Source organism: Saccoglossus kowalevskii, chromosome 10 (assembly GCF_978046115.1).
Source record: "Saccoglossus kowalevskii chromosome 10, keSacKowa6.1, whole genome shotgun sequence".
NCBI classification, from domain to species: Eukaryota; Metazoa; Hemichordata; class Enteropneusta; family Harrimaniidae; genus Saccoglossus; species Saccoglossus kowalevskii.
Genome location: NC_140650.1, coordinates 6,980,892 through 7,008,458, shown reverse-complemented (window position 1 = coordinate 7,008,458; position 27,567 = coordinate 6,980,892). Strand labels below are relative to the sequence as shown.

General features: G+C 34.4%; 1 protein-coding gene across 2 annotated transcripts; it reads left to right on the top strand.

Annotated features, from left to right (window-relative positions):
- LOC102808348 (uncharacterized) lies at positions 1-27,567 on the top strand. Of its 2 annotated transcripts, XM_006819490.3 has the most exons (9): positions 1-54; positions 541-723; positions 3,139-3,714; positions 18,160-18,311; positions 19,120-21,976; positions 23,815-23,944; positions 24,674-24,827; positions 26,069-26,168; positions 26,870-27,567. In XM_006819490.3, exons 3-9 carry the CDS (start codon positions 3,424-3,426, stop codon positions 27,044-27,046), a joined length of 3,861 nt encoding a protein of 1,286 aa, XP_006819553.1. In that variant the 5' UTR covers positions 1-54; positions 541-723; positions 3,139-3,423; the 3' UTR covers positions 27,047-27,567. The 2 variants fall into 2 exon arrangements, with proteins under 2 accessions (XP_006819553.1, XP_085360303.1); XM_085504177.1 differs by lacking the exons at positions 1-54; positions 541-723; positions 3,139-3,714 and adding an exon at positions 14,151-14,330.

Below are 27,567 nucleotides of genomic sequence, written 5' to 3'. Positions count from 1 at the left end.
CATCCCTCGCGCGAAGTGCGTTGGTGCTTAGCGCCTACCTGCTGTGTAAGAGAGGTAAACATACACAATTTGGGTCAAAATATTACATTATTACAAAACAAATGGTTCAAATACACCTCATCAGAGTTGAATAGATGAACAACGTGAATTGTTTGACGACAGCCCCGTAATGAAGGCTAATTTTCAAGTAATTGTCACATTCGGACTGATCCGGTTCCGGGTTTTAGAGTCCCCTGTAATGCGTTTGCGCAGTGACCGTTTATAGAAACGTATAGCAACATCAGTGTTCTTCCGCCACAATTGAGTTGAACTCCAACTCACATTTCATTACTTTTTCCCATTATTAAAACAGGTACAATTATTATTAAAAAAATAATCCAAGTACGTTATTTAGTTAAATAATGTAGGAAATAATGCAACTCTTCGAAACATTGTCGTACGTGCACTATTATGCGCATTGATCGTAAACCTATGTGATACCCGCAATTTTGCAAATGGAGTTCAAAGGCCAAAAAACGCAAAAGAATTTGTTCATTTCAGTACCATCGCACGTCAAACAGACTCCAGGGTGATTTGGCAGACGCATATTATTACTACCGAAGCGCAATATAACAATCAAAACCAGGAGTGTTTGATCTGTCAATTATTTTTTTCCGTGTACCGACTGCGGCACATAACTGAGTTGCGTTGACTGTTGTCTCGCGTTACAGAAATACCTGGCAGGTAAGTACCTTGTTGTGTTGTCGGATTTGTTTTTGAGCTGGCGACCACAATTTTGCCCAAACAAATAATGTTCGAATCTTATGCTTGAACGCGAATTTCTTTAGGACGTGAAAATCGCATTTTACATGTACAGGAACACATTGATTTTATATATAGGGGATTTACCATTGACAACATTCCCTATCTGGTCCACGAAAATTATGCTTGTCATATACCTTCTCGGAGCTTCTTCCCTTTGTATCGATCCACCTAAACTACGATCATCCAGCCCCTCAATTCAATTGCATATGACTTTCTAGATTACTATAGATGTCTTTAGGAGAGTCATACAATTGTATTGGGAAATAGTGAAAGTTAGGGTTAGGGGTACAAAACAGTCTTTCTGTTCTGACAGTTAGTATTGCTTGCAGTATTCCCTTTAAATAGAAAGTATGCGTGTAATCAGAACTATCTTTTGGTTGCATGGCTTCAGTTGCGGAAATCCTGAAATGTAAATTGACAAAATCTCTTATAGTATACAATTTATTTTCCCATGGAATACATGTAGTATAAATGTGTCCAGTTGAAAATGGATGCCACTGTGCAAATAATTTTAAAATCATGAATTTTGTCATTTTTTGAAATCATGAATAATTTGAATACTAGTATTAGAAATGTTGTAAAACTGGTGTTTTTTTGGTGACCCTGGATGTACATCATGTATGTACTGATGTTATTAAACTAATTTCACTTGTTTTGTTTTGATTGACAGCAGTTTATATATGGAAGTACTCCACACTGATTGTTATTTTTCTGTGGTAGACTTTGTTTCATCAGTAACAACCCAAAATACTTGCATCTGATATTTGTTGCAGTAATTCTGAATAACTTGGTCCATAGTTTTATTTTGATGTTTTATTTCTGTCAAACAATGGAAACTATTTCTAGGGGTACAATACATGGATTGTTATTATGTTGTTGCACCATAACATTTATTTCAATTCATCTTGGTATATTTTATTTAACAAATTTTGAAAAAATAATACTATATTTATTTATGTCAGAGAAAGAGAAAACGTACTAATGTAAGTGTAAACAAAGTTTATGTAGTTAAGGTTTTATTGTCAGATATATTTCGTTTGTAGCCTTTGACCTAGTATTGAAGTGGTTTGTGATTTGTATCAGACACAAGATATTTAGGTCTATGCTAGCTACTTTTGCAAATAGCGTTTTTTTAAGATTAATTAATTAAGTTGTGATTGAGTTCTAACCATCTCAGGTTGTCATTTTGTCCAACAAAATCACACACAGAATTTTCTGGCCAATGATTTTATTGTTTGTCATAACCTCTCGCCTTTTATGTGTTTTTGTGTGAAATTGAGCCTTTAGATCTTTTCCTTCTAAAGTTTTATGACGACTCTTAACTTGCCAGTGCGTCCAAGTAAACTTTGAACATTTTGTACTTTTTATGTTATTTATGATGAGTACTGTGAAATACTTTATTTTTGCTTTGCTGAAGGAATGATTCAGTAAAAATTAAATCCAGTGAATGGATTTTTCCTATATTTTACATTAAACTTGTCAAAAATCAGTGAAAATAAACTCCATACAAAACACACAAAAAGTGATTTCAGCAAAAATTAATTTCAGCTGAATGTATTTTACAGTATATTCTGATCTAGGATTCAAAACTGCAATGCATGATGGGATATTAGGTTGTCCAGATAAAAAATTAATCAGCCAGATCCTGCATAAGAGAAAATAATATTCTGTGTGTTCGATAACCTGATCAATCCATAGGGGGAAATGAAAAGTTTATTTTATGCAAATCACTTAGAATTATTTATTTATATGTAAAGTAGCTATGGTAATTCCATCAATGTTGTAATTTTTTGTTTTATATACTTCTATGTTGCAAATGACAATTAAGACCTTAAACACATCTTGAAAACTATAGATTACCGGTAGATGCCATTTTCATTTTTTGGTTAAATTATGATTATGTTTGAGCAATAACCTGAGAAAAAAACAGCTCATTGGGGAAAAAATACAAGAGCCCTACTTTCTTTTATTTGTTTTGGCCTGTGGTGTTACGGGAAATACCAACTTTGTTTTATTTGGTCTAACTCATGGATTCTGTAACTACTAATTTCAGACTTCAAATAATTTGACAGAATCATGTAAAACTATTTTAATTGTGATATGAACATAGCTTAAAATAGCATTCAAAGAGTGGTAGTTACCTTGACATGCCCTGTTTTGATATGGGTCTCAAGCAACAAATACAACTTACATAAAATAATGTGTTTCTTCTTTACATGAAATTAAACACTGTGCTGTACATCTACCACTGCCTTTTAACTCTATACTTGTAATCAAGTGTGATAGCCTTTTTTCACATTTGTGATTTCTTTACATTTTCTTGTTATATTTCAGATTAGTGTGCAACAAAACCAGTACTAATGTTGTGTCCTACCAATATCATGAGTGGCATTACATTCTTGTCGTTAACTGTATTGAATAGAAGTGGACTACTACCAGAATCATGTGGTAAATTAAGATAAAAATGGAGTTTGTCTCCTTCACTGGTCTGTCATCATCCCATAGGGCTTCACTCCTTCACAGTAATGGTATAAATATGTTTTACTGGTGACTGTTTGACTTCTACACATCGAGTAACTTGACAGTGTCAGCGAGTGAAAAGTTTCTTGAATCTTTAAAATGGCTTTATACACATTGCCATCATTGCAGAGTTGGTTGGGTCATGAACTTGAGGTCAGAGGTATTGACGCCATGATCTATACCAGATACATACTTAGTATCTTGCAGCAAGACAACCTTGATGTGGAAAGAGAGTTGCTGCAGTCACCAGGTGAAAACACCCTGCAGCGTCCTGGTAAGGATATTTGTAAGTCTGGGAAAGGCAAGAATGTGAAGAGACCAAAAAGTTTAGATGTCGAAGACTTCAAGAAAAGTACTGCAGTGAAATGCTTACAATCTGTTGTAGAGCAGGTCAGTGATTTATTGGTTGTCTTATATCAAAAGTGTTTGTATTCGTCTAATTTATGTAATTAATGAAATGAACAATGTTATAATCATTTTAAAGAGAGCTGATCATTTGTTATCAAAATTTATCAAATATTTATAAAACTTTACCCTCTGATGACCTTTGCATTAAAATCCAAAAAAGATGTTTTCTTCCCTCCCTGGGTATAAGCCCACCCCTTATTTTTAACGAGTTGAGGGCATACCTAGTTACATAAGCCCAGGCTGTCTTTTTAATCGGCATTGACAATGAGTTTATTCCTAAAAATGAATATGTAGTTTATTAAAGTGTGTGTAAAAATTGTGTTTCGTTGCATGGAATTCGTTTTTGGTATGGACGGTATGGTGGCCCTGAAAAAGGCTGTTTAATTCATGCTTTTACAACTCACATAAATTTGATTTGAATTTGAATAGCAAACAAATGCAATGCAAACACACTCTATTTGTTATTTTATTATTCAGCATGAACCCTATGTTGCAATACTGAAATAATCCATATCCCAAAACACCAAAAAATTGACCATCATGAAAGCTGGTAATTGTACAGCATTTTACTTAATAATAAGTGTCCACAATAACTACCATGAATGAGGTATGGACGCTTTAACGTGACCTGTTGACGGCGTGAAAGGTATTAAATATTTCCATACTCAGTTTATCTTTAAAAAATTGCAAATCACCAGTTTAAAAACAAACAAACTTTTGTTGTTGATATCACTGCTAACAGATCGTATTTTAACATTGCGGTAATTAACTTCTGCATTTTTGCACCATAAATTCAGATGGTACATGTAATACTGTAATAAAATGTGCATACTTTGTGTGAAATTTTTGTTTCTTTATTGTGAAAGTGCTGTAGAAATCAATGATGATGAAACTCATTTCACAATTAAATTTTTTCCAAAAACATATGCATGAAAATTATCATATGGGTAACATGGTTACAGTGTTCAACAAAAAACAATCTTCATCTTTTCACCCTTTACATTTACCTTTCCTGATTTTACATGTTGAGACCACTGGGCTTATGATCTGGAAAGTACAGTATATTAGTCATTGCCGAAATATATTTCAAAAATAACATCAGCTGATGTAGGGTGGTAAATTGTAGAATGTATTTTCAAGTTACTGGGAAGCTATTGTGTTTTGTCAAAGGTCGCACTAGCGGTTGTGGAGTTGTATACCAATGGTTTTCATTCACTAAGGCATGGTGATTGTTCAAATGGTGTTCAGTTGTCTTTTCAAGTTAATTATAAAAAAAATGTTCACTTCTTTTTTAGTTAACACATCGCCTGCCAATTGTATTTTTAGCTTCACTGTTCATTTTGTGATGTTATCTTCAATGTGATGTTATCTTCATTTTTTGAAAAAAAAAGTTATTTTCGGTTTGAAAATCACCAGCTCAATTGTTTTGTAGGGTCCATGGGTTAACCTCCATGTGATTTATAACAAGGTAACAATTGAATTTGCCATGGCAACCACCAAATAAACTAAATGGTTGTGATATGGGAACACTAATAACCATGGTGAATTGTTAATACATTGTATCACAGGAAGAAGACACTTAATAAAGACAGCAGAGCTATTTCGACCATTAGATTGCTTGTTTCCCGTTCATTTTGGCTATCCTTGGATGTTTTCAGCTGGCGATGTGTTGATATAAAAAAAATCCTGCTTACTAAAATGTAAGCATGCTGGAACTACTACTGGATTCTGCCGTAAGTTCGCCCTGGGCTGTTAAACGGCAGTTTGGGTTTTTAAAAAAATAAAGTGAAACCAAGAAATTGCCCAGGGCAATTTTTCGGCAGTTTTTTTATGGTGTTATTTTAATCTTTTCTGATGCCTAAAAGTTTCATCGTGGTCATTGACGTCTATTCAAGAGTATGATGTTTATTGCCACTAGTGTGAATGGGTAAGCTTCGTTTCGACAATGAGCTGTTATCACTGTAAAAAATGTTAAATTATTCTTCAAATGCTCAGTTTATTTTTTTAAAACAACATTTTTTATCAAATCATGCCACTTTCCCATTAAAATCCAAGCCAAAAGATCGTACAACAACATCGGCAAACCTCTTCCGTGCTACGCTCAATAACATTAACATATTTAAATAAGCTATGGTAATTTGAACATGTTGGCATCATCCATCATTTTGATTGGTTAATTAGAGATTTGACCTGTCAGATCAAAGAACACTGTCCCAGGTCAAAACATGGCGGATATTCTTTTCTAGTACTACAGCATAGAGTGTTTAAAATGCAGTCGGAATCATTCGCTTACGATGAAATAAGTTTAAATTTATTTGCATTTCATAACAATTTAACAAATTTATTTTTTGCACCTTATTATAATCACTACTAGGTAATAATCAACAATTGTGAAACGCACCATGACCGGATTGTGATACCGCGATCATTGGCTACTAAGCAATGCAGTTGCGTCGTTTTTATTTGAAACTTCTTTTAGAATATACTTTTGTTACTAATAAAATGAAAAAAAAAATTGTATTTGGTGCACAAGGTTCGTTAACATGATTTTTTGGAGAAAGATATGCTGGATGACATTGTAATGACATTTTAGGCGATCTACTTTTTAATCCAGCAAGAAAAAAAATCTATAAAATTTTAGATTAGCTTCTGCAATAGTTTCTTTCGTTTTGGGTGGTCCAACTGCTGGCGTTGAAAGTCAGCGTGTGGGTGGACTTTTCTATGAAAATATAAGTCCCCCAAAAATATTTGATGATCATTTTTTAAAATTTTGAACCCCAAGTAAGGAGCCACCAGCCGTGAAATCGCCCAGTCGATTCGTCCCAAAGTCGATTCGTCCCAAAGAAGATTCATCCCACAAGTCAGATTTAAGGTTAGCCCACTACTAACTCGCCAAATAAGCACAAACAAATCCAAACAACAAACTGTTCAAATATGAAAGTTACAGACAAATATACACCTTAATACAAGCAAGAACAACAAGTAACAACTAGTTTTATTCAATACCATGGTTGACAGCCGACGCGTGAACTTAATCTAATAATTAGGCATAATTCGTAAAACACACCTTTAACAATTAAATGTAAGTGAGAAGTAGCGAATGGTCGAATGCTCAAAAGAAATTGGAATGCAAGTTACATCTGCGGCCTATAATTCATAGCATTCATACAAATACACGCAACGTACAAGTTATTAGTCCCCGTTCGGACAAAGTCCGAAAACGGGACTTATAATTCTGTCTCTGTCTGTGCGTCCGTCCGGAGTCATATCTCAGAATCCCTTGGACCGATTCCGTTCATTCTTTGCATGTGCCTAGTACTTTATCTGGGACATATGCACATGCAGTGGTTTAGCGATTCGATTCAAAATGGCCCACTGGCAGCCATCTTGTTTTTAGAAAATGTTGTATTTTGGACATGCTTTGTCAGTTTTCATTCAAATTTAGTACATCGATCATACATGTTAGGATACATGTCCCCGACCGTCCGTCCGTCCGTCCGTTCGTGCGTCAGTCTGTCAATAGTAATATTTCAGAATCCTGTGGACCGATTCCGTTCATTCTTTGCATGTGCCTAGTACCTTATGTGGGACATATGCACATGCAGTGGTTTAGCGATTTGATTCAAAATGGCAGACTGGCAGCCATCTTGTTTTTTGAAAATGTTGTATTTTGGACATGCTTTGTCAGTTGTCATTCAAACTTGGTACATACATGTTAGGATACATGTCCATGACGATTTATTTTGCAATTGGATCAAAGATGGTCGACTGGCAGGCATCTTGTTTTTTTTATGCGGTATCTTGGACGTGCTCTGGCAGTTTTCATTCAAATTTGGCACATACATGTACTTTATACATGTTAGAATGCATGTCCATGACAATTTGTTTCAAAATCTGGTCAAGGATGGCCGATTGACAGCAATCTGACTTTTTGGCCTTACTACTATATTTCCACAATTTATGTACCATTTTCATTCGTATTTGGCACATACATCATACATATCAGTGTGTTTCATAATCAGATCAAAGATGGCCAAATAACGGCTGTTTTTATTTTTGGCCATATTACTACTACACGGAACACGTGTTTTGATGTAAATAAACAATCTGTTGTATACGCCACTTGGAACTCAAGTTTCAAGGACACGCTCGCGACAACCCCTCCGCTTTAATATGACAGCACAAAGAGAACTTTCAAAAATGTAATGGGGACTGTGTCATTTTCAATGACTTGTTAATTAATAAATACAAATACACCGTACAAGTTATTAGTTAATAAATACAAATACATCGTACAGGCAACATGGAGTTATTAGTTATTAATAAATACAAATAATGTAATTTTTATGCACTTTTTATATTTTACTGTTTATCCCTTTTCTATTGTCTTGTAGTTTTAGGACTTTACTTCTGTACAAATTTCCAAAATTTCTCGTCTTTTATCTTTATATATTAATACAAACTATCACACTATGCCCCAAAAAATTGGGCGCGAATGACCCGATTGACCTGCCACCCCACGGTGAATACAAGTAAGTATGGCGGTGCTGGATAGTCATATTTCGTGGTATATAGCAAATGTGTCAGTAACAGTTGGCCTAACCTGCAACTTAAACCGACAAGACATACCAGATATACAAGATATACCGCACGTCGATGTCAGCCTCTCGCACAAAAACATAGAAATTGACCCTGCTCAAGACCAAAAATAAAAAAAATGTGAAATGGGACAAATGTGAATTGGGACGAATTGACTTGTGGGACGAATGCGTTGGGACGAATGTGAATTGGGACGAATTGACTGTGAATCCTATATGTTAGCCTGCTGCTAGCTTTATATTATAGCAAGCTTGCATAGCTATGTGTTGTCACTGTGAATTGCCAAGATGATAACCTGTTCTCAATCTCTAAATATGTAGTGCACATGTAAGGTTATGCATCATAGGTCAAGAATTTCCACCAACTGAATTGATATAGTATAACTTATAGCAGTTTATGTTAATTTTTAAACAGATCATAAGATGTTTCTTCATATAGCTGAACCTAAATCAGGAAATACCCTGTATTATATTATACCAGTATATTGATGGTGTTAATCCATTGATTTGATTGGTCCAAACACAAAATTTGCATATGCAATCCATGGTATATTGGCTGATAATGCATGGCTAAACCAAGTGGCCCTGAAACATGAATTGACTACAGGTTTAATACGGAAATGCATAAAACCGGTATTATTTGATTTTTAGGTAAATATAGTGGTTGAATTTTAGAAGAATATTGAAAAAAATACTGAATTAAAAACATCTGAAAAGTTATATAACTATAATATTGTATTTTGTTAATGGTGGGATCCAAGTTGTGAGCGTCGGTCGTTGGGTGATTGTCGTTCGCCACACAAACCTAAACCACCGTCCCTTAACACCGCGAGGTGCCTACACGAACGCCAGAACGCTATGTTCTCAGTGTTGTTACTTTGAGATGGATTGCGAACTTCCAACAAAGAAAACATGATCTTTAAGTACAAGATATAATTGAGGGAATTAATGACATAAAAATGCAAAAAACTATGAGTCACAGGCAAAAATGTATGCCAGTTTGCCACCAATGACAACCGGTGTCCGGTAGCGGCAGCTGACAAAATTGCAGTGCACCTGGGTAATTGTCATCTGTTTCAAAAAAACAAGGGACAACGCAGGATTCGACGACGATATATGGTATTGTAATTCTTCACTATGGGTAAATAAATTACAGGAGATGATGAAGGTAATTTCGAAAGCTACAGATTTGTGCCGAGTGTACACCAACCACTGTATTAGAGCGACGCCGTGCAAAGTCTTTCGGCCAGAGTTGAGACAAGGCATATCATGTACGTGTCACAAAAATGATGCGAAAATCAGATCTTACACCATCAAACTTACGCCAGAACAACGACAAAACTTGTCAGTCATACTGCCACAAAACTTTGGTTATACCAAAGGTATCCAGGTCAGATGTTGGAACTGAGGTCGCTGTGCCGGTCGCCGTACATGATACACCGCGTCCCGCTGAACGTCAAATATCCACAGTTACAAGTAGTATGATGAGTCATAAAACCGGTTTATTTCAATGGGCAAATTACAGTCCAAATTGTACAAAAACCGACATGAAAACGTGGAAAATCCGTTGTTTAAATGATCCAAACTGTACACGACCCTGTATTTCAAATCGCGTTGTGCGTCAGTAAAAGGTCAGAAAGTTCATCCTTTGTTATGCTAATTTGTGTGTTTACGCTGCTCTATTCAACGTGGATGTTTTTTTTCATGTGGAATAAAAATTAGTTTGTATTCAATTTGAACTGTGTTGCGCATGTAATTTTTGTATGCATTCAGCGTACAACTACATACTATTCTTATAAATATTCATGTTCAAGGGCCATAATCATGATCTTTTAGTAGATGAAAGTAAACTCTTTTTTTATAAGTTTTATCGAATTGTCAATATACTGGTATAATATAATCGCCTGCGGCTTGTGCATATATGTCGTGAATTGTGCAATATCTTATGGTATACCTGCCTTCGGCGGGGGTTATTGCTTAATTATATGTCAAAGGTGATTGCCTTGATCATCAAAGAGTTATCTTTGGTGCACTAAGATAGTCCCTGTATGCTAAGGCAATGTTATCAATTTGTTTTATCAATCATGACCCTCGTAACTGCAAAAATTCAAAGGATTTTTAGTTTATATGCGCTTCTACTTGAGATGCCCTTCTAAATATTGTCTGCCATTTAATTATTCATTCATCGCCTAACTTTTTTTTCAATTCAAGTGATCAACATCACTCACCTATATCAAACCCACAAATTATCAATTCTCACCATTTTGTCACAACATTGACAATCGGCTGATTGGTTGAATCACCTTCAAACAAAATGATATTAAAATCCTTGCAAAAACAAGAAATGGTAAATAACAATTAAAAGTCAAAGATGATGCAAAATGTAACTTGAGCAAAAATCATCACCCACAATAAAACATTTTGCGTTGTCTGGATGGTGCATAGTGACGCTTTGACATGTGTACAACAGGAGTGTGTTTGGGATTGATACATATTAGGACATGTCTCCAAGCCTTTTAACAGGGTATCATAGTATGAGCGTATGCATCCTCAATCTTATAAATACGGGCTAAATAAATAAACTGAAATTTACATTGCGTCATTAAAATATTACTTACTTTTCACCATAGAAATACCCTTGTAAATTACCTCAGCATATGACAATCTATATTCATTGTATATGAATATTACAGATTAGAGAGCCATTACTATAGTAGGCTTCTACTGTTCATATTTTGTTTAGGCCCTCAATTCCTCAGATGGGGCTGTAACTGAATTTCAAAATCAAATTGAAACACAAACCTAACATATATACATTTTACACTTTCTGTTAAGTCTGGTTCTTTGCATAAGAATGATATTCTTAAAGCATTAAGGTAGAGATGCAGTTTACCTGACAGGTATTTTAATTAGTTAATTAGGAAACCAAGATGACCTCCCTTGTCCAAAAAACTATATATTTTCGGAAAAGCTTATTGTATATATTTTAACATTTATTTTTTTATGTACACTGTAGTTTGAAATATGCACAAAAATGTGTTTTTTTTGGTCAAAAGTGATTTAAAAAAAATTAGCTCCTAAACCATGCTTCTGTTTCCTGTTAAAATTGGTTTGTGGGTACATCTGTTTACTATGAAGAAAGCGCCGTCTTGAAAACTGTCTACCATTTGTCAATTTTGCAAGGCAGCAGCTCAAATTTCACTACTTCAAGTTTATGCATAAATTAACACCCAGGCTAGTTGTCTGTACGATTGTTGTAACACTGTTCAATCTAAAGCAATGCCCCGACGGAGTTTTGAAGATAAACACATTGTCAATCATTTGTGAAAATTTCAAAACAAAAGGTCAAATCGTCTAGGAGCTATTTTTTTTTAAAGTTCTGGGATGTGCACTAAAAAGAAGCTGAGATGCATAACAATTCACGCAGTAAGAAGTTTGCTAATACTCATAATAAAAATGGCTGTAACAGTTCCAAATTTAAATGTATTTTAGTTTTGTTAAAAGTTAAATATAGTGCATATCATGGAGATCCCGTTATTTCTTTTTTTCACCATGTTTCTTTTTTATTATTTATGTACAGCCTTGCTAAATCTTGCTAAGCATTCAAAAGAGAGAATGTTTGCACCTGTTATCTATATTTTAAAATCGTTTTTTGAGTATGTTCCACTATTCATAATTCTACAAAATTTTAGCAGTCTATAGCCAAGACTGTTTGGATAATAAAAGCAAAAAAAAAAACAATTTCACTCCCAAGTGCCCACAAACCTGCATCTCTACCTTAAGATATTGAAGTTTATATTGGCACTGATGGGTTTTTTTATTATTTTTTGTTGATTATCGTATATCAAGCACTAGGTTTACCTTATTTTTGTTCTTTTTACCATTTGTGTCATTATTGAATCTATACTTACTCACATTTCCATTAACAAATCAACTCCAAATATTAGATATTGTATCATTCTGCATACCAGCCATTGGAAAGTGTGCACCTCTTGTGCTTAAACCTTTGGGCATTTCAATTTTTTTCAGGAAATCAGAATTTCATAATTTGTAAATAAAATAGTAACCTGACTGTAATTAGTCTCAGGCATGCTGCTAGGTAGTACAATGTAGCTGCAAACGCTGTTGATCTTTGTTTGAAATTACTACCTTTTGTAATGTGTAAATTTTTTCATAAACATAGAAAATACATGGTACAGCTCACTACATCATAGTTGGAGTTATTATACACGTACATGTACAAATGATATACGTGTGTATATGACCCTAGTTTTGACAAAAAACGCAGATAAAGTCCAAGATGTTCGTTTAAGTGTTTGTTTAGGCAGTGACCAATTTTATAAATTATGTCCAAAGTTTAGTACACTGTGCCATTATATTGATAAGCTAATGTTGTGCAGAAATCGCTCCAGTGTGTGAAACTCATTCAAATTTGTACTAGCCAAGTAGGCCAGTAACGTTAAAAAATGAAATCCACTAGCCCAAAGTGTTATATATTTTTTTGTTAATGTTTCATTTGGTGCATGTCCTCAATGATAATATATTCCAAACATAATGCCCATTCCTTGCAATTTATGCATTCAACACAAATTTGGAAATTACGTTTACTTAACTTCACAGTTAGTTATAAGTTATAAATGAATACTAGGATACAAGAATAGGAAATAAAACTGTTTTAATTGCTTGTAGAAAAACATTCTATATTGTAACAGACATTATGTAACTCATTCAATTGATTCAAAATGAGTTCATTTCAAAGTCAAGGTCAACAGCCTCCTTGTGTCCCTCCGCCAGGGGATCGTACACGCTTCAACATTTTTCACAAAACATTTTCGAAATACACACATCAGACTTACCAGGGTCATAGATTATCTTCTGAAAATTCTTCTTTCATGATTCTTGAATCTTCTCTTCATCTTTCTCAGCATCATACACTTTATTTGCTGCAAGTGTATCTTCTCTGGAGTCGATATTTAAATATCTAAACATGTTTGCAATCGACTATACCGCTACCATTTTTACTGACGTCGTGCTGCACAAGATCTCGACTGATTTTAACGTTTAACACTTTTTGTTTGAGTATTTTTAAGTATTGCATGTTTTGCAAATGCTGGAATGACAAATTCTGTTCTATTTAATACTTGTGTGAAAGTTGTGTCAGGACAGTAATCGGAATATTTTAAAAATAATAGCAGGACACTCGCACCAGCTGTTCAATAAACTTACTGACCTGGCAAAAAAAAAATAGGTGGCTTCGGATCTCCAGGTTGGAAGAGTTTCGCACACTGCATTGCTTGCTTTTCAGTATTTGTTACAGATGTAGGTTTTACATTGGATTCTGACAAGAGTGGCATAAATGCATAACATAAAATGTTACCGGTAATGGTAAAATAATCAGTGACTAATACTATATTGTTTATTAGCCGCAAACTAACAGCAATGATGATCAATTTACTTCTCTATTGGGGATGATTGCTTGATTTCAGCTAAAATGAGGTAATTTGTTGGTGCCAAATCTAAATTGAATAATTAGCGAAATGCCCAGAATAAAAGTATTGGATTATCAAACTGCATTGTATTTAAAGTTATCCATGAAATACAAGAAATCTTTATAGTTTAGAATAAATGGCAGATGACAGATGAATCAGCAGTACATACATTGTAAGCAATAATATTTTTTGGCATTGTGTTAGGTGGTCTTAAACTGTTCAGTACAAGGTTGAGGGGTATCAAGATACATAACTTTTGCATTGTTTAGATTCCAGTACAGTTAAGTTATTAGAAGAGTTAGACATTCAAGCCATTTGTTATTTCTGGTTCTGGCTCTAATTATTCGGAATAATGGCTAAATTTGTATTTGTCTGTCTGTTTGTGTTGGTATAACTGCAATAATTTGGACAGAGTAAAATGTTTTGTTGCTGGTGGATGTGTCATACGCTTTGGATTTAGTTGTCATTGCTGTAGATGTGTTAACTGGACAATGCAGTCGTCATCAATATGGTAAAATTAATTTATTTGTTATATTGAATACTTTCGTTTTTTCTATACCTAACCTGCGAGTATCGTCTGTGTTTCAGTTTCCATCTATAAACGTTATTGTTAGTGTACAGATTAGTTGTGTGTATGTGATGTTATGCATGTATACGACTGTCAGTGCCCAGCTCAGTAACCTACATCTGTAATCTGTGTTTATCGCTTTATACATCGTATGAAGGCCTGATTTTGTGAGCGTTGTAATTGTATGTATAATGTTATATGGCTCAGTTAGCTGAACTCTAGTGACCCCATGATGAGGCCTTATCAAGGTTAACCATTGTTAGCTGACAGACGTCATGCTTTATGATCAATTTGTCTAGATACAAAGAAAAGGTAGATGAGGGCAAACACTTTGAAGTTGATACTTTATAAACATGCACTTGAATACTTTTGTTGTGCAAAAATAGCTTTGATTGCGTGCCTCAAATCAACACAAAAATTGCTGATATATTGCAATGAGGGCTTGTACTTCTGCATTGTTTGTTTTGGACTATCTTATCAAAATATATCATTGCATTTAAATAGTTTTATTGATGACTAAAACATTTTTCAGGTGTACAGACATAACATTCTGGGTTACAGGTGACATTTCGCCACGTTTATATGGTAATCCAAGATGGCTAACTGACAACAATTATCAACATCAGCTTTCTTGTTCATTCCTGATCTATGATGTGATTTCAAACAAGCCTAGGTGTGCATCAGTTGATGGTATTTGTACATGCTATTTAGTTTGCAGCATTTTGACTCATCACAATCCACTATTTTCAAATTCTACAGGTTTTTTTTTTTATTTATTTTAGAATATCTTGTGATTTTCAGTAAATCTTATTGAAAACAAAATTTATTTATCTTGGTATGCGATATGCAGACGCCTTAATCAGGGTGACATTCACATTTGTTTACACAGTCTGTGATTTTCTATTTTGTGCTTGTACATGTGTTTTTTAAAATGTTGAGTAAAAAATAAATTTATTTATAAATTTATTTCTAAGTATGTATTATCAAATACAGAAGACATATTATCTGTATACAGGTATAGTTCCTGATATGACTATTTAGTGATGTTTGTGAATAATTTTGGATGTAATTTTAGTTTTTTAGTGCATATTGTGGTAAAAGATACTAATCTCGACTAAAAATCCTAACTACACTGGGCAGTTTAATATAACAGAACGGTAATTTGAGAGGGAAACAGGACTCAAACAACAGTGTCAGCAATGTTGGATTTGATAAAAACATTGACCTGTGGAGACAAGATGTGCTCAGTGTTTGACAGCTGCTGATTTGTTACGTGGAAATATGTTAGGTAACATTCCTGACATGAGGTCAATTATTACAGAATTGTAAATTGAAACTAATGTAAACCAAATAAAGGTACACTATACTGTGACAGTAACAGGTTTTATTGGCCGATTCTGAGAAGTAAATTAAACGATTATAATTTTTCTGAGTGCAGCTATTCATACTGATTGTTTTTACATTTATATCTGCTTAAAAATAAAAACCCAAATTGTCTTACTTACTTGGCAGACACCTTGGGTGGTTTTCTCTCAGTTTTATTGTGAATATTGTTTGTGTTTTTAGACTCTCTAATACAACGGTACTTTGACATGCAAGAGTACAGCTCTAAAAGTTATAATGACACTTTAAAACAAAACTGAAATACAGACTTTGTGACAATAATAAACAATCAAAAAATTATTATTACTCAACTTAATGCTTTCTATAAAAAGCGGCAGTCGGTTATTCATTACTCATTAAAATGATGTTGCCACCTGTTTTTCCAAAATGTTTACGATACAATTTAACTGCCTTCATGTACTTGTAGCAGTTGGACTCCTGCTAAATACATGGAGAAATCCCTTTTAATTAACTTATTATATGTTTCCATAGCATTGATAAGAAACTATTTCACATCCCCATTCATTTCTTGACATAATTCTTCATCTTATTTGTCTGTGCCATCATGAAAAAGAAAACAATTATTTGCTTTCCCTGCACAAACTACTAAAGCATTAATCTCAACTTTGGTACCCGTCACTATGGTAATTAATCATAATCATAGGCAGCCATAGCCTACTGGATTAATGTTGTTATGGTTACCAACAATTGTTTACATTACAACAACAATATTTTATATTTACCAAATGGATACCTTGGGTGGGTTTCTCTGAGATCATTTTGTTTACTTCATCTACTTCTAATTTCTATTTTCAGTGAATATTTTTGCTCTTTTTTGGTTTAATCTAATATTTTCAACTTTAAAATGGAAAAGCATAATGCTATATATAAGGACTTCTTTCTGTTTTTTTATTTTTTTATTTGAAAAAAATGGTGCTGTTTTTTATAGCTCCTGTTCGAACAAAGTTCAAAACTTATAATTCTGTCTCCATCCATCTGGTCTGTCCGTCCATACATCCAGAATCATATATCAGAACCCTCTGGACTGAATCTGTTCATTCTTTATGTGGGACTGGGACATATGCACGTGCAGTGGTTTCATGATCAGATTAAAGATGGTTGACTTGCAGTCATCTTGTTTTTTTTTCGAAAAATTTGATACATACATTATACATGTTAGTATAAATGCCCATGACAATTTGTTTAACAATCACCTCAAAGATGGCGTCTGGCAGCCATCTTGCTTTTGGCCATACAACTATATCTCTGACATGTATAATGTATGTACCAAATGGCTGACTGGAAGTCATCTTGTTTTTTTGAAAATGTGGTATCTTGGACATGCTTTGTCGGTTTTCATTCAGATATGTTCACATGTTGAGATACATGTCCATTATGATTCATTTTGTGATCAGTTCAAAATAGCCAACTGGCAGACGTACTAAAAATGAATTATTTTTGTTTTATTTATCATATTTTTGTCACATACATCATAATGCACTCCTGTGTTTATTTGTTGGAATATCTTCCACAAGTTGTTTTGTAAATGTTCATAGTCAAAAATTCAAAATATTAATAAATAAAAAAAAATGTACATCATATAGAATAACATGAGTGAGTCTGGCTGGCTGTAACCATATATTAGATTGCAAATTTAGAAATCATTTAATAAATCTGATTATTGTTGATAATAGATTTATTTCACTCTCAATCACTGACTATAAATTCATTCAGAAACTGTTTACCACATCACATGACCAGTGATTTGCATATCCAATTTGATTGCATATATTATGCATGTAGCAATACATGTTCATAACAATTCAATTTGTGATCAGATAACAGACTTGCATTCATTTTGCTTATTGGCCATATTACTTTATCTTAGATATGAATAACATTTCTCTTAATTGCAACAGGGACTATGACACTTTTATCTTTTTAGCTCCGCTGTCGACTTTGTCGAGCGTAGCTTATATGAGTGATTGTCCGTCGTCGTCCGTGTCAATGTTTTACCTTTTAGACTTCTTCTTGAAAACTACAAGCCTGAATGCTTTGATACTTTGTGTGTATGTACCTGGGGTAGACATCTCCGATATTTGTTCATTTCATGATGATATCTTAAATTCTCTAATTTTGGTGAATATTTTTGGTAAAAAAAGTGATATTTTTGACTTCTTGTTAAAAACCAAAAGTCCAATTGCTTTGATATTACATTGTACATATATAAGTACTACATGTGGACCTTTCTCAGATTTGTTCATTTCGTGATGATATCTTAAATATACCTCATGGTCTAATTAAACTGTTTGCAAAACATTTATTTTTATAGCTTGATGCATCAATTGATGGGCAAGATTCTAATAGTTGGGCTATGTTTATTTTCTAGGAATGTGATATTGAGAATCTAGTAGAAGAACTGTGTGTACGTCTGAAAAGTTTACATGCAGAGCAGTCTGCTGGTGTCAGCTTAGTATCAAGCCCTAGGGGACTGCAGAGCAGTGATTCAGGAAGTGAATATCCAGAGAGTGATCCTGAAAAGTGAGTATTCTGAGAGTATTCAATGCGCAAAGAGTCCAATTACAGATCTGGATGTCCCAGCTCTTATGACAACATGCATAAAAAAAGGAACCCCGTAGAACTATCGGTAAACATCCAAACTTCAGTGACTTTTTGAATGTTGGCAATCAGTTTCATTTTCAGGCAATTTCAGTTTCCCATTTGATTGTTCAAAATTTTCATTCCCGAATACATTTGAATAGTGGCATGGATTCACAAAGATTCAGCACTGTTCCAAATTACTATTATTAACACTGTCAAATTTTTGAACTACATAAATACTTCAAGCAATTCAAATGTGTTACATAATAATCCCCAAAACCAAACAAGCTTTAGGAATGATTATTAGTGGTAGTGAAAACCTTACATAAGCAAGGTATAAATTAGCCATCATTCATATATTAGTAGTTTGTTTCAATGCTGAGGTTCATTAACACTTTGAGCACCATCATTTTCCGTCCAGGTTTTGATGCAAGATTTGTTTTTATGTAATTTTTTTATATTTTTTTTGGGACCAAATAGACATAATTTGCTAATGGCTTGATTGTGGTGAAAATATGTAAAAAATGATGTGTGTTTTTTTTTTTTATTTTGTTAATGGTGACAAAAGTTGACTTTGGCGCTCAAAGAGTTAATGAGAAGGGATCTCATAATAGCATCACAAATAACTGATTTGAGCAAAGATTCATTCCATTCTTCCCTGCTTTTCTCAAAAGAAAAGTACACCTGTGAAGCAAGCTATTATGTTAACCTAGCTTAAATGCAATTGGTCTTGTATTTATGTTCACAGATACTATGAAGCCTTTCCAGCTCTAAGCGACAAGACCAATTTGTTGCCTCCTGATCCTAAACCAAGAAATAGCTGGGCGTCTAAAGTGCTGTCATGTAAGGGTAAACATGATGCTGAAGGTAATACCTGTAAAGCTGATAAACGGAATACACATAGCTGTTCAAGAAAAACCAAGTCTGCATCTACATCAAGAAACAGTACAACACCTACCAAATATTATATGAAACACCAACGTAAATATAGCCTTCCTGAAAATGGGATGAAACTTAGAAAGAGTACATTTTTCTGTCCAGTTGAGTGCAAAAATTGTGAAAATGGTACTGAAATAGCTGCAAACAGTGAAGAATCCTCTAAAAAGAACAGCACTTGCCATGAAGTTAATGCAGAGAGTGCCAGGAATGAAACTCTATGCGACTTGCTAGCTTCTTCTGCAAAGGAAGATTGGAAATGGTATACTGATCCAATGGCAGATTTTTTTGTACCAAGCACAGAGAAAAGTAAACTAGAAACTCTTTATAAACCTAGTGACAAAGACGAGTCTCCTCAAGTTGATGAATCTAATCAAACAGTTTTTATGGAGAGTCTGCATCCAGAAGCGATTGCCATGGAAACAGAGGATGATACGAGGATGATACGTCTAAACAAGCAAACTGCCATGGAGTCTGAAAGTAAAGCTTGTCAGAAATTGATTAAGGACACTTTAGATGAATTGACCAATGATGGTGAAGATGATGTTTGTTGTACTGCATCAGAACTAACAAAGACTGACGAGACATACTTGAAAACTGAAGACCTGTTTTTGGGATGCACTGAATGTTTGAAAATGACGAAATCTGATAAACAATTGGAAGAGCATGGTTGTGCAAGTGTCGTTGTAGAAAACAATAATGACAAAGAAAAAGAAAGTCTGACAGTGGAAGATTTGTTTGGAGCCTTTAATTTAGCTGCTATTTGGGACAGAAGTCGTGATGAAGTAGTCACGCCGTCTTGGGAGTTGAAAGTAGATACAGATATTCAATCAGTGGAACAAGACATTACTGCAGGTGACATGGCTGAAACAACTAATGAGGTGAAAGAAATGAGTCAAGTACCAGGAAAACAATTTTTCTTAACCCAGTCTACTCTGGATCCGGATAATCTAATAAATCCTGGATTGCAAACTGCATGGTCACATCATACCACTCCTTATACCAGTCCTAATATGGACTTGAATAAACAGCAAGAATGTACAAATGTATGTGAAAACCAAACACATCCATGGAATCTTCATCATTCTACTGTACTGCCTGAAGAAACTGAGAACAACAACTTTGACTTGTGGGATGTAAATAGTGCATTATGGTCAACGTATGATTTGGAACTGAGTCCTATACAATCACCAATGTTTGTTGATTATAATCTTAGAGCATCTGGAATTCAGTCTGAATTTCCATCAAAAGAGACCAGCTTCATTCCAGGAGGGGTCTACGGTGATATTGAGATTAAAACAGGTGATTGTACGAAGACAGATACAAATATCAGTCCACAGGATCTATGGGAAAGCGATCCCATAGGTCAGCAATATCCTCCATTTTCTAGTAGGAATTCTTCAAGATTTTCGTTTGCCCAGGCCGACCACGATAAGAATAGTAAAACTTATAACTTTAATCAAAGGACAACATCTCGTTTTAGATTTGCACAAGAATCCATGTCGCAGAATGGTAAAACTTACAGTAGCTCACTGCCTATAAGTGATACATTTATGAATGCTTTGAAGGACAAGGAAACACAATATAATTTACAGAGTACAGCTGAAGGTGTCAAATACTCACAGCAAGAAATTTTAAGTGATGAGTTTGTGCCCGACTCTAATGAGCATCGACACAGAACTACCACATTTACATATCACAAAGGTGCTTTTACAAAAATTATTCCCCAAACTAAAGCTGAAACCTCTGAAACTGGTTCCAGCTGGTCTGGACCTGTCAGGAGAGTGCAGGAATATGGACCTTTCCAGTTGTCTGATACTTCACAATCTTTTTCCAAGCAAATGGTGGCATGGGAAAATTTATTAATTTCTCCGAAAACTCATTTTAAGCCAATAAAAGAAAGCTTATCTTCGGATTCACCAGGTGAGGGATACAGCAGCGAGAATTCTCAGCGGAGTAGCGTGAAAAATAATGAAACAAACATTTTAGATTTACATTTAGAAAATGATGATATTTATAACGGACTTGGAGGACGATTTGCTCACAGTGCTCCTGATTGTGGCGGAAGCAATAAATCTGATCATAGAATTAAATTTTTTCTAAGCCAATATGCACATAGGTGGTCCATTGGTAGTGATGATGCGGAGATTGCTAATTATACCGCCCCTAAATTAAACCAGACACAAGACATTGCTATGTTGTGGCCAACAAACACTAAAGGTTTCATGAAAAAGCAGATCAAGGAAACTATGAAGGAGTCAAAAGAAACATACATGGAAGAAGGGCAGCCACATAGCACAAATGATCTTTCAAATGATTTTATGAGAAAGCAGATCAAGGAAACTATGAAGGAGTCAAAAGAAACATACATGGAAGAAGGGCAGCCACATAGCACAAATGATCTTTCAAATGATTTTATGAAAAAGCAGGTCACGGAAACTATGAAGGAGCCGACAGAAGTATACATGGAAGGAAAGCAGCTACATAGCACGGATGATGTTTTAAAACTTGACAATTTTCTTAGGTCTGATTCCCTGAAGATGTCTAAAGAGATTATCCCAAATCAGCAAGGTTTGTCTAGTAGCCAGAGTCAGGTGGTAGACAAACAGTGTATGATTCCAGATGTGTATATTCCTTGGACCAGCATATCAGGTGACTCTGAGGATCATGTAAGTAAATATGTTTGTTTGCGTGAAGTACCAAGAACATTTTGCATGTATATGTTGTATTGTCTCTTTCAGTATAATTTGTTGAAAGGCATTAACAGCCATTCTGAAAATTATTCGGACAGTCAGTTTAGCAAGATGGCTTGAAACTTTGCAACAAATGAAAAGCATTCAGTAGAATATACAAACAAATTTTGTTTAAATTTTTTTGAATTACGTACAATGTAGACAAACAAGATTTGACGAATAGTTATTGAATATGTAAACTCGACTTTTGAATCATATCATAATGTTGATCACCCTATAAAATAGTAAATCACACACAGCATGCCATCTGCCAAGTCTAGAACAAAGCAAAAAGTGTTTTGCAAAGTTGCGAGCCATCTTGCTACCTGAAATTCTATTAAGTAAATTGAACCAATTCAATAGTAACTTTGTTTGTGAGTTATCGAGTTTCTGACCCTGATTGGCCGACCACTTAGCAACGGAAGTCATTTTTATCTGGATATCCTAAATCTTACATGCATTGTTGTTTTGATTTCTCTTGCGTGTGCACTAAACACAACTTATGGATAAATGTGTATGTAATACTCAAAGTTTTGCCCATACGCAGTGCTAACATAGTGACTTAAACATTTTGAAGAGAGAAGCATAATAGCTTTGGAGGAATTAAATCGAGTCTGATGTGCATGTCAGACAAATCGGGTTTTAAAAAAAACAAACCATCTTACAATTTCAGTTTTCAGTAATTTTCAGGTATTTGTGCTTTGGTATATCCATGCTGTATTTCCGTTTGTGAAAATACACCACATCACTTGTGAGTTGCATACCCTACATACGTCTGGGTGAGGCCATAGGTTTCAAAGAAATAAGTGACAGTACTGCAATGAAATTTACCCAGAGCTTGCTGCCAAATAACCGTGTTAACTTTGTTGTCAGCTTCTGATATTATTATCTAAGACGCTTTTTGAAAAAATGTTCTCAAAATGGGTGGTTTGGTTTCTATCTGCAGTTTCATAAATATTTGTGTGATTTTTAGTCAAAAATGCTATTTTTGATTTGTGTTCGAAATTTACAAACCTGATTTCTTTCATAGAAAATTTGGAGGTTTTTGATTATTTTGATATAAGTAACTATACAAAATGTTTTTTATGAGTGGGTAATTTCGAAAGTACTTTGCAATTAAGTCAATTCCAAGGGATTCAGTGAGTGGGTTTGTCGAAGAGGCTTTGTGATCAGGTAATTTAACGGGACACATTGATAGTCGATATGAATAAGTACATTATTCGACAACATCACAGCGTCCATGTACGCATGGATTCAACTTATTGCAGTGAGTTAGCTTTATCAAAGGGCCAAGAAGTATGTAAAGTTGTGACCCCTGTTGACACATAGTCCGGCAGTTGTCACCCTTTGTAGTTCAGTAATGACAGCCAGTAGATGTTAAGTTGTCTTTTCCAGCTTTTTAATGGCCAATTGAAAACATTAGTTCTTCTACTTCAAAATTGCCTGCAAAAGACAGTAGAATTTTTGGGAGCCATTCAACTTCCCATGACCTAGCCTAAACCTTGACTTACTAATGCAACTGTGACAACTATTGGTTGTCTTTACTTCTTTGGCATGCATCATCATTGTATGCAGATTAATGAGGTCATTTACATCTCACATTATTTCACTTTCCTTGTGATTTCTCATTTAGTGAGCCATTCACTGCATGACTCCTTATATCAATGATTCAAACAGTGTAGCCCAACATTTGCAAAATTAAAAACTTACCTCTACCATAACATGTACATCACTTCTATAGTTCACCTAATAATTTCACCATGCTCTCTTTGTAGATATTCCCATTTGAAGGAGATGTGCCTTTAGATACATGTCACATGCCATACTCATCTGATCTGGAAAAGGAATGGTTACGATACACTCAGCCAGATACGCTGTCAAGGAAAAAACAATCTGTGAAAAGAGGTAAGTCAGCATGTACTGTAAAACCATTTATTTTCTTTTGAGCATATTTTCTGGATTTTTAAGTTCAGAAACTGCCAGTAAAACTTTGCATGAATTTAATTTAACCGATTTTACTTATCAGTGAAATTATGTAAAATCATGAAGCTACTGTCCCATGGCACAATGAAATAGCATTCTTTTGTGTGTAAAGTATTTGAGAAACTGGTCCTAATATTTTTCAAAAATCGCTATATTTTGAACAATTTCGTAGAGCACAATGTTCAAGATAAAGTTGCATTTTTTGACATTTTTTAAAACCCAGGTTTTTTTGAAATAATTTAGGAGAACAATAAGTACCCCGTCATTAACAATATATCATTATTTCAGGCTACAATTTGAAATATGGCATAATATTTCTACAGTAAAATCCACTAAAATACAACCATAATTCTCTTGAAAATTAAGCTGGTGACCCCCAACATTTTTTAAGTCAATATCCTTATAATAATGCCAGGAAGTACAATTTATTGGAAATGAATAAATTCTGGATATTTGCATTCATGAGTTGGCTTCTACCTTAATTAAGTTCCTGCAGTTTTATAAAGAACCTGTGATCTCCTGTGTATCAAATTGACATGTATTTATGACAATGAGAATTACACCTGGTGGATTTGTGATATGATAAAATGGAAAGGATGGGTGGATTATGGTATTTTAACTCACTTATAATTGTTCTAATATATATTATAGGTTGGAAAAAGCCGTGTACATTCTATTTAGAAGGAAGCTGTCACCGTGCTGACTGTAAATTTGCTCATGACCTCAGCAATATAACTTGTCGCTTTTGGGAAGAAGGAAGCTGTTTCAAGGGGAAAGATTGTCCATTTCTACATGGCTATCCAAGGTGAACACTTTATACCACACGTTCTCCATACATGGACTTCACTTCGTGTCATTGCTTTGCATTATCTGTTGATAGTCTTAATTATGTTTGCCCTGACCCTGGTATTGCCACCTTAAATTCACTAAAAATACACATGTACAAGTTAAGGGCTATTGTTAAGTGTGATCAACAAAAATTATAATATTTTAATTTTTAAAATTGATATGTTGACATACGAATAATATATTCTTAACCTGCCTATAGAGGGCAGTGTTTATGGGGTCAAATGTTCATTGAGCTTGTTGACTTGCGTGTTCTAAAGATAAAAAATATATATTATACCAAAATTTGTGAGACATCAATTTAATGAAAAATGGTGCTTAACCTACCAGTATTTGCACCAGAAAGTCTTTTATGGTAACAGGTCACAGCTAGCCTCCTAGAAAACATGGTAGCAATGCAAAATAACTGTGTCAGCTCCCTAGCTTTCTCAAAACAACTGTGTCAGCTCCCTAGCTTTCTGAAAACAACTGTGTCAGCTCCCTAGCTTTCTCAAAACAACTGTGTCAGCTCCCTAGCTTACTCAAAACAACTGTGTCAGCTCCCTAGCTTTCTCAAAACAACAGTGTCAGCTCCCTAGCTTTCTCAAAACAACTGTGTCAGCTCCCTAGCTTTTTCAAAACAACTGTGTCAGCTCCCTAGCTTTCTCAAAACAACTGTGTCAGCTCCCTAGCTTTCTCAAAACAACTGTGTCAGCTCCCTAGCTTTCTCAAAACAACTGTGTCAGCTCCCTAGCTTTCTCAAAACAACTGTGTCAGCTCCCTAGCTTTCTCAAAACAACTGTGTCAGCTCCCTAGCTTTCTCAAAACAACTGTGTCGGCTCCCTAGCTTTCTCAAAACAACTGTGTCAGCTCCCTAGCTTTCTCAAAACAACTATGTCAGCTCCCTACAGTGAAATAAAAGAGTTGAGAAAGCTAAGGAGCTAACACATTTGTTTTGCATGGTTCCTATAGTAATATAATTATACTTGTGCATAGGTGTACTTTCTCTTTTATGTTTAGACAGATATTATTAGCAGTCAGTCTTCATTCATTGTATTGGAGCTATTAATACTTGCGACATAACCACTGATTAAAACAACCGTTGGCTTTTGAGCAAATAATGAATAAATAACATGATTTTATTTGCTCAAAAGCCATCTAAATGCATATTGACTTGAATAATTGTACTATATTTAAACACTGTATTCTCTATTTGTGTAGTGAACCTGATACTGCTAGTCGACGACAAGACACTGCTTCCAAATCCAATGCGTTCTCCTTTGATGTTCAACATTTTCCGGAACTGCCAAAATCTACTAATGTGAGTGCTTTATTATTAAGTCAAATATATCAAGCGTAATAACATATTTATTTGTCAAGTTCTCCTTGTCATACTTGCTATACAACATGGAAAGCATCATAATCATTAATATCAAATCAACCTGCATTTATTATTTACATAAAATAAATCAAAGCTAGTAAATTTGAGAATGCTGATGTAATTTGTCACAAATTATTTACAAGTTTGGGAATAACTACATGTAATTAATTAATTTATATCATTTTTTTACTCTCTTGGGTGCCTATCAACCCTAGATGTTTATAGATAATGAGGGGGTCATAAGCTGCCTGAAAAGGCAGGCTCTGTTTTCAATTTAGCCAACTTTACCTGAATCATCTACTTGAATTAGGATGAAAATTGTTCTGCCAAAAAGTTTGTAAAAATTCTTGGCAAACATCTATCAGTTGGAAATGGTGTTATTGTTGCAACAATTGAATGATACTTGCATACATCCATCCAAACTTGTAAATTGTGTGCAGCTATGTGCATTTACAAAACTACTAAAAGTGGATTTCTTGTCCACATGTGTGTTTTCTGATTTTTCATTTGCATGCATTTGTGTAAATGACAAAGGTGTGTCTGGTTAAAATACAGAGATATTTTGATGATCATGTATACAGTAAATGTATTATGTGCTTGTAATGGATCAAATTTATATCATTAATTTGTGTTTTTCACAGGATAAAGGTTCCTCTTCCAATGACAGCACTCCTCCAGGTACCCTCCATAGAAGCACTATATTCAAAGCTGATATAAACAAGAAAACCAGCAAATCATTATCCAAGAAACTGTCTGTACAACCGGTTGTCAGCAAACACAAGAAATCATTGCCTATCAATATCAAGTACAAAAAGTAGAGAAAAATATACGAGTCAAGACAGTAACAAGTGTTATTTATTATCTTCTGCATTTACACTAGAAATGGTTATTTCTGAAGAAATTGCAAAATATGGGTTTAAAATCACTCACTACTGGTCATGATACTGTAATTGATAAAAACCATTTGATGCTCCATTGCAATACATTATCTCATGATAATGAAATAAATTTTTGAAATGTTTGTTTGCATTGCTCATCCAATCGCATACAAAATAAAGCATTACCAGTACCCCTCCCATTTCCAGTAAACCTGCCTTTTGCATTGCTTATCAAACATGCAATATAAAATGAAGCATTACCAGTATGAAGTCAGTGTTCAAAACGAGCCTTTGTTCTTGTTTTACAGAATTATTTCCCCCTTTCCAATTTAGAAATTTTACTAAGATGTGAGACATATGGTTGATGTACAATGTGCATAAAATTAATGTGGATTTCTGTTGTACAAACTGTAATTTACATACAATCTACAATTAATAAAAGCTTGTAGTTTCAATCTTAA

Bases quoted from the DNA above. Each gene is read 5' to 3' on its own strand.
- LOC102808348 (XM_006819490.3), top strand. From the start codon at position 3,424: ATGGCTTTATACACATTGCCATCATTGCAGAGTTGGTTGGGTCATGAA. The intron at 3,715-18,159 runs GTCAGTGATTTA...TTTATTTTCTAG, and splicing joins TACAATCTGTTGTAGAGCAG to GAATGTGATATTGAGAATCT. The intron at 18,312-19,119 runs GTGAGTATTCTG...TTATGTTCACAG, and splicing joins CCAGAGAGTGATCCTGAAAA to ATACTATGAAGCCTTTCCAG.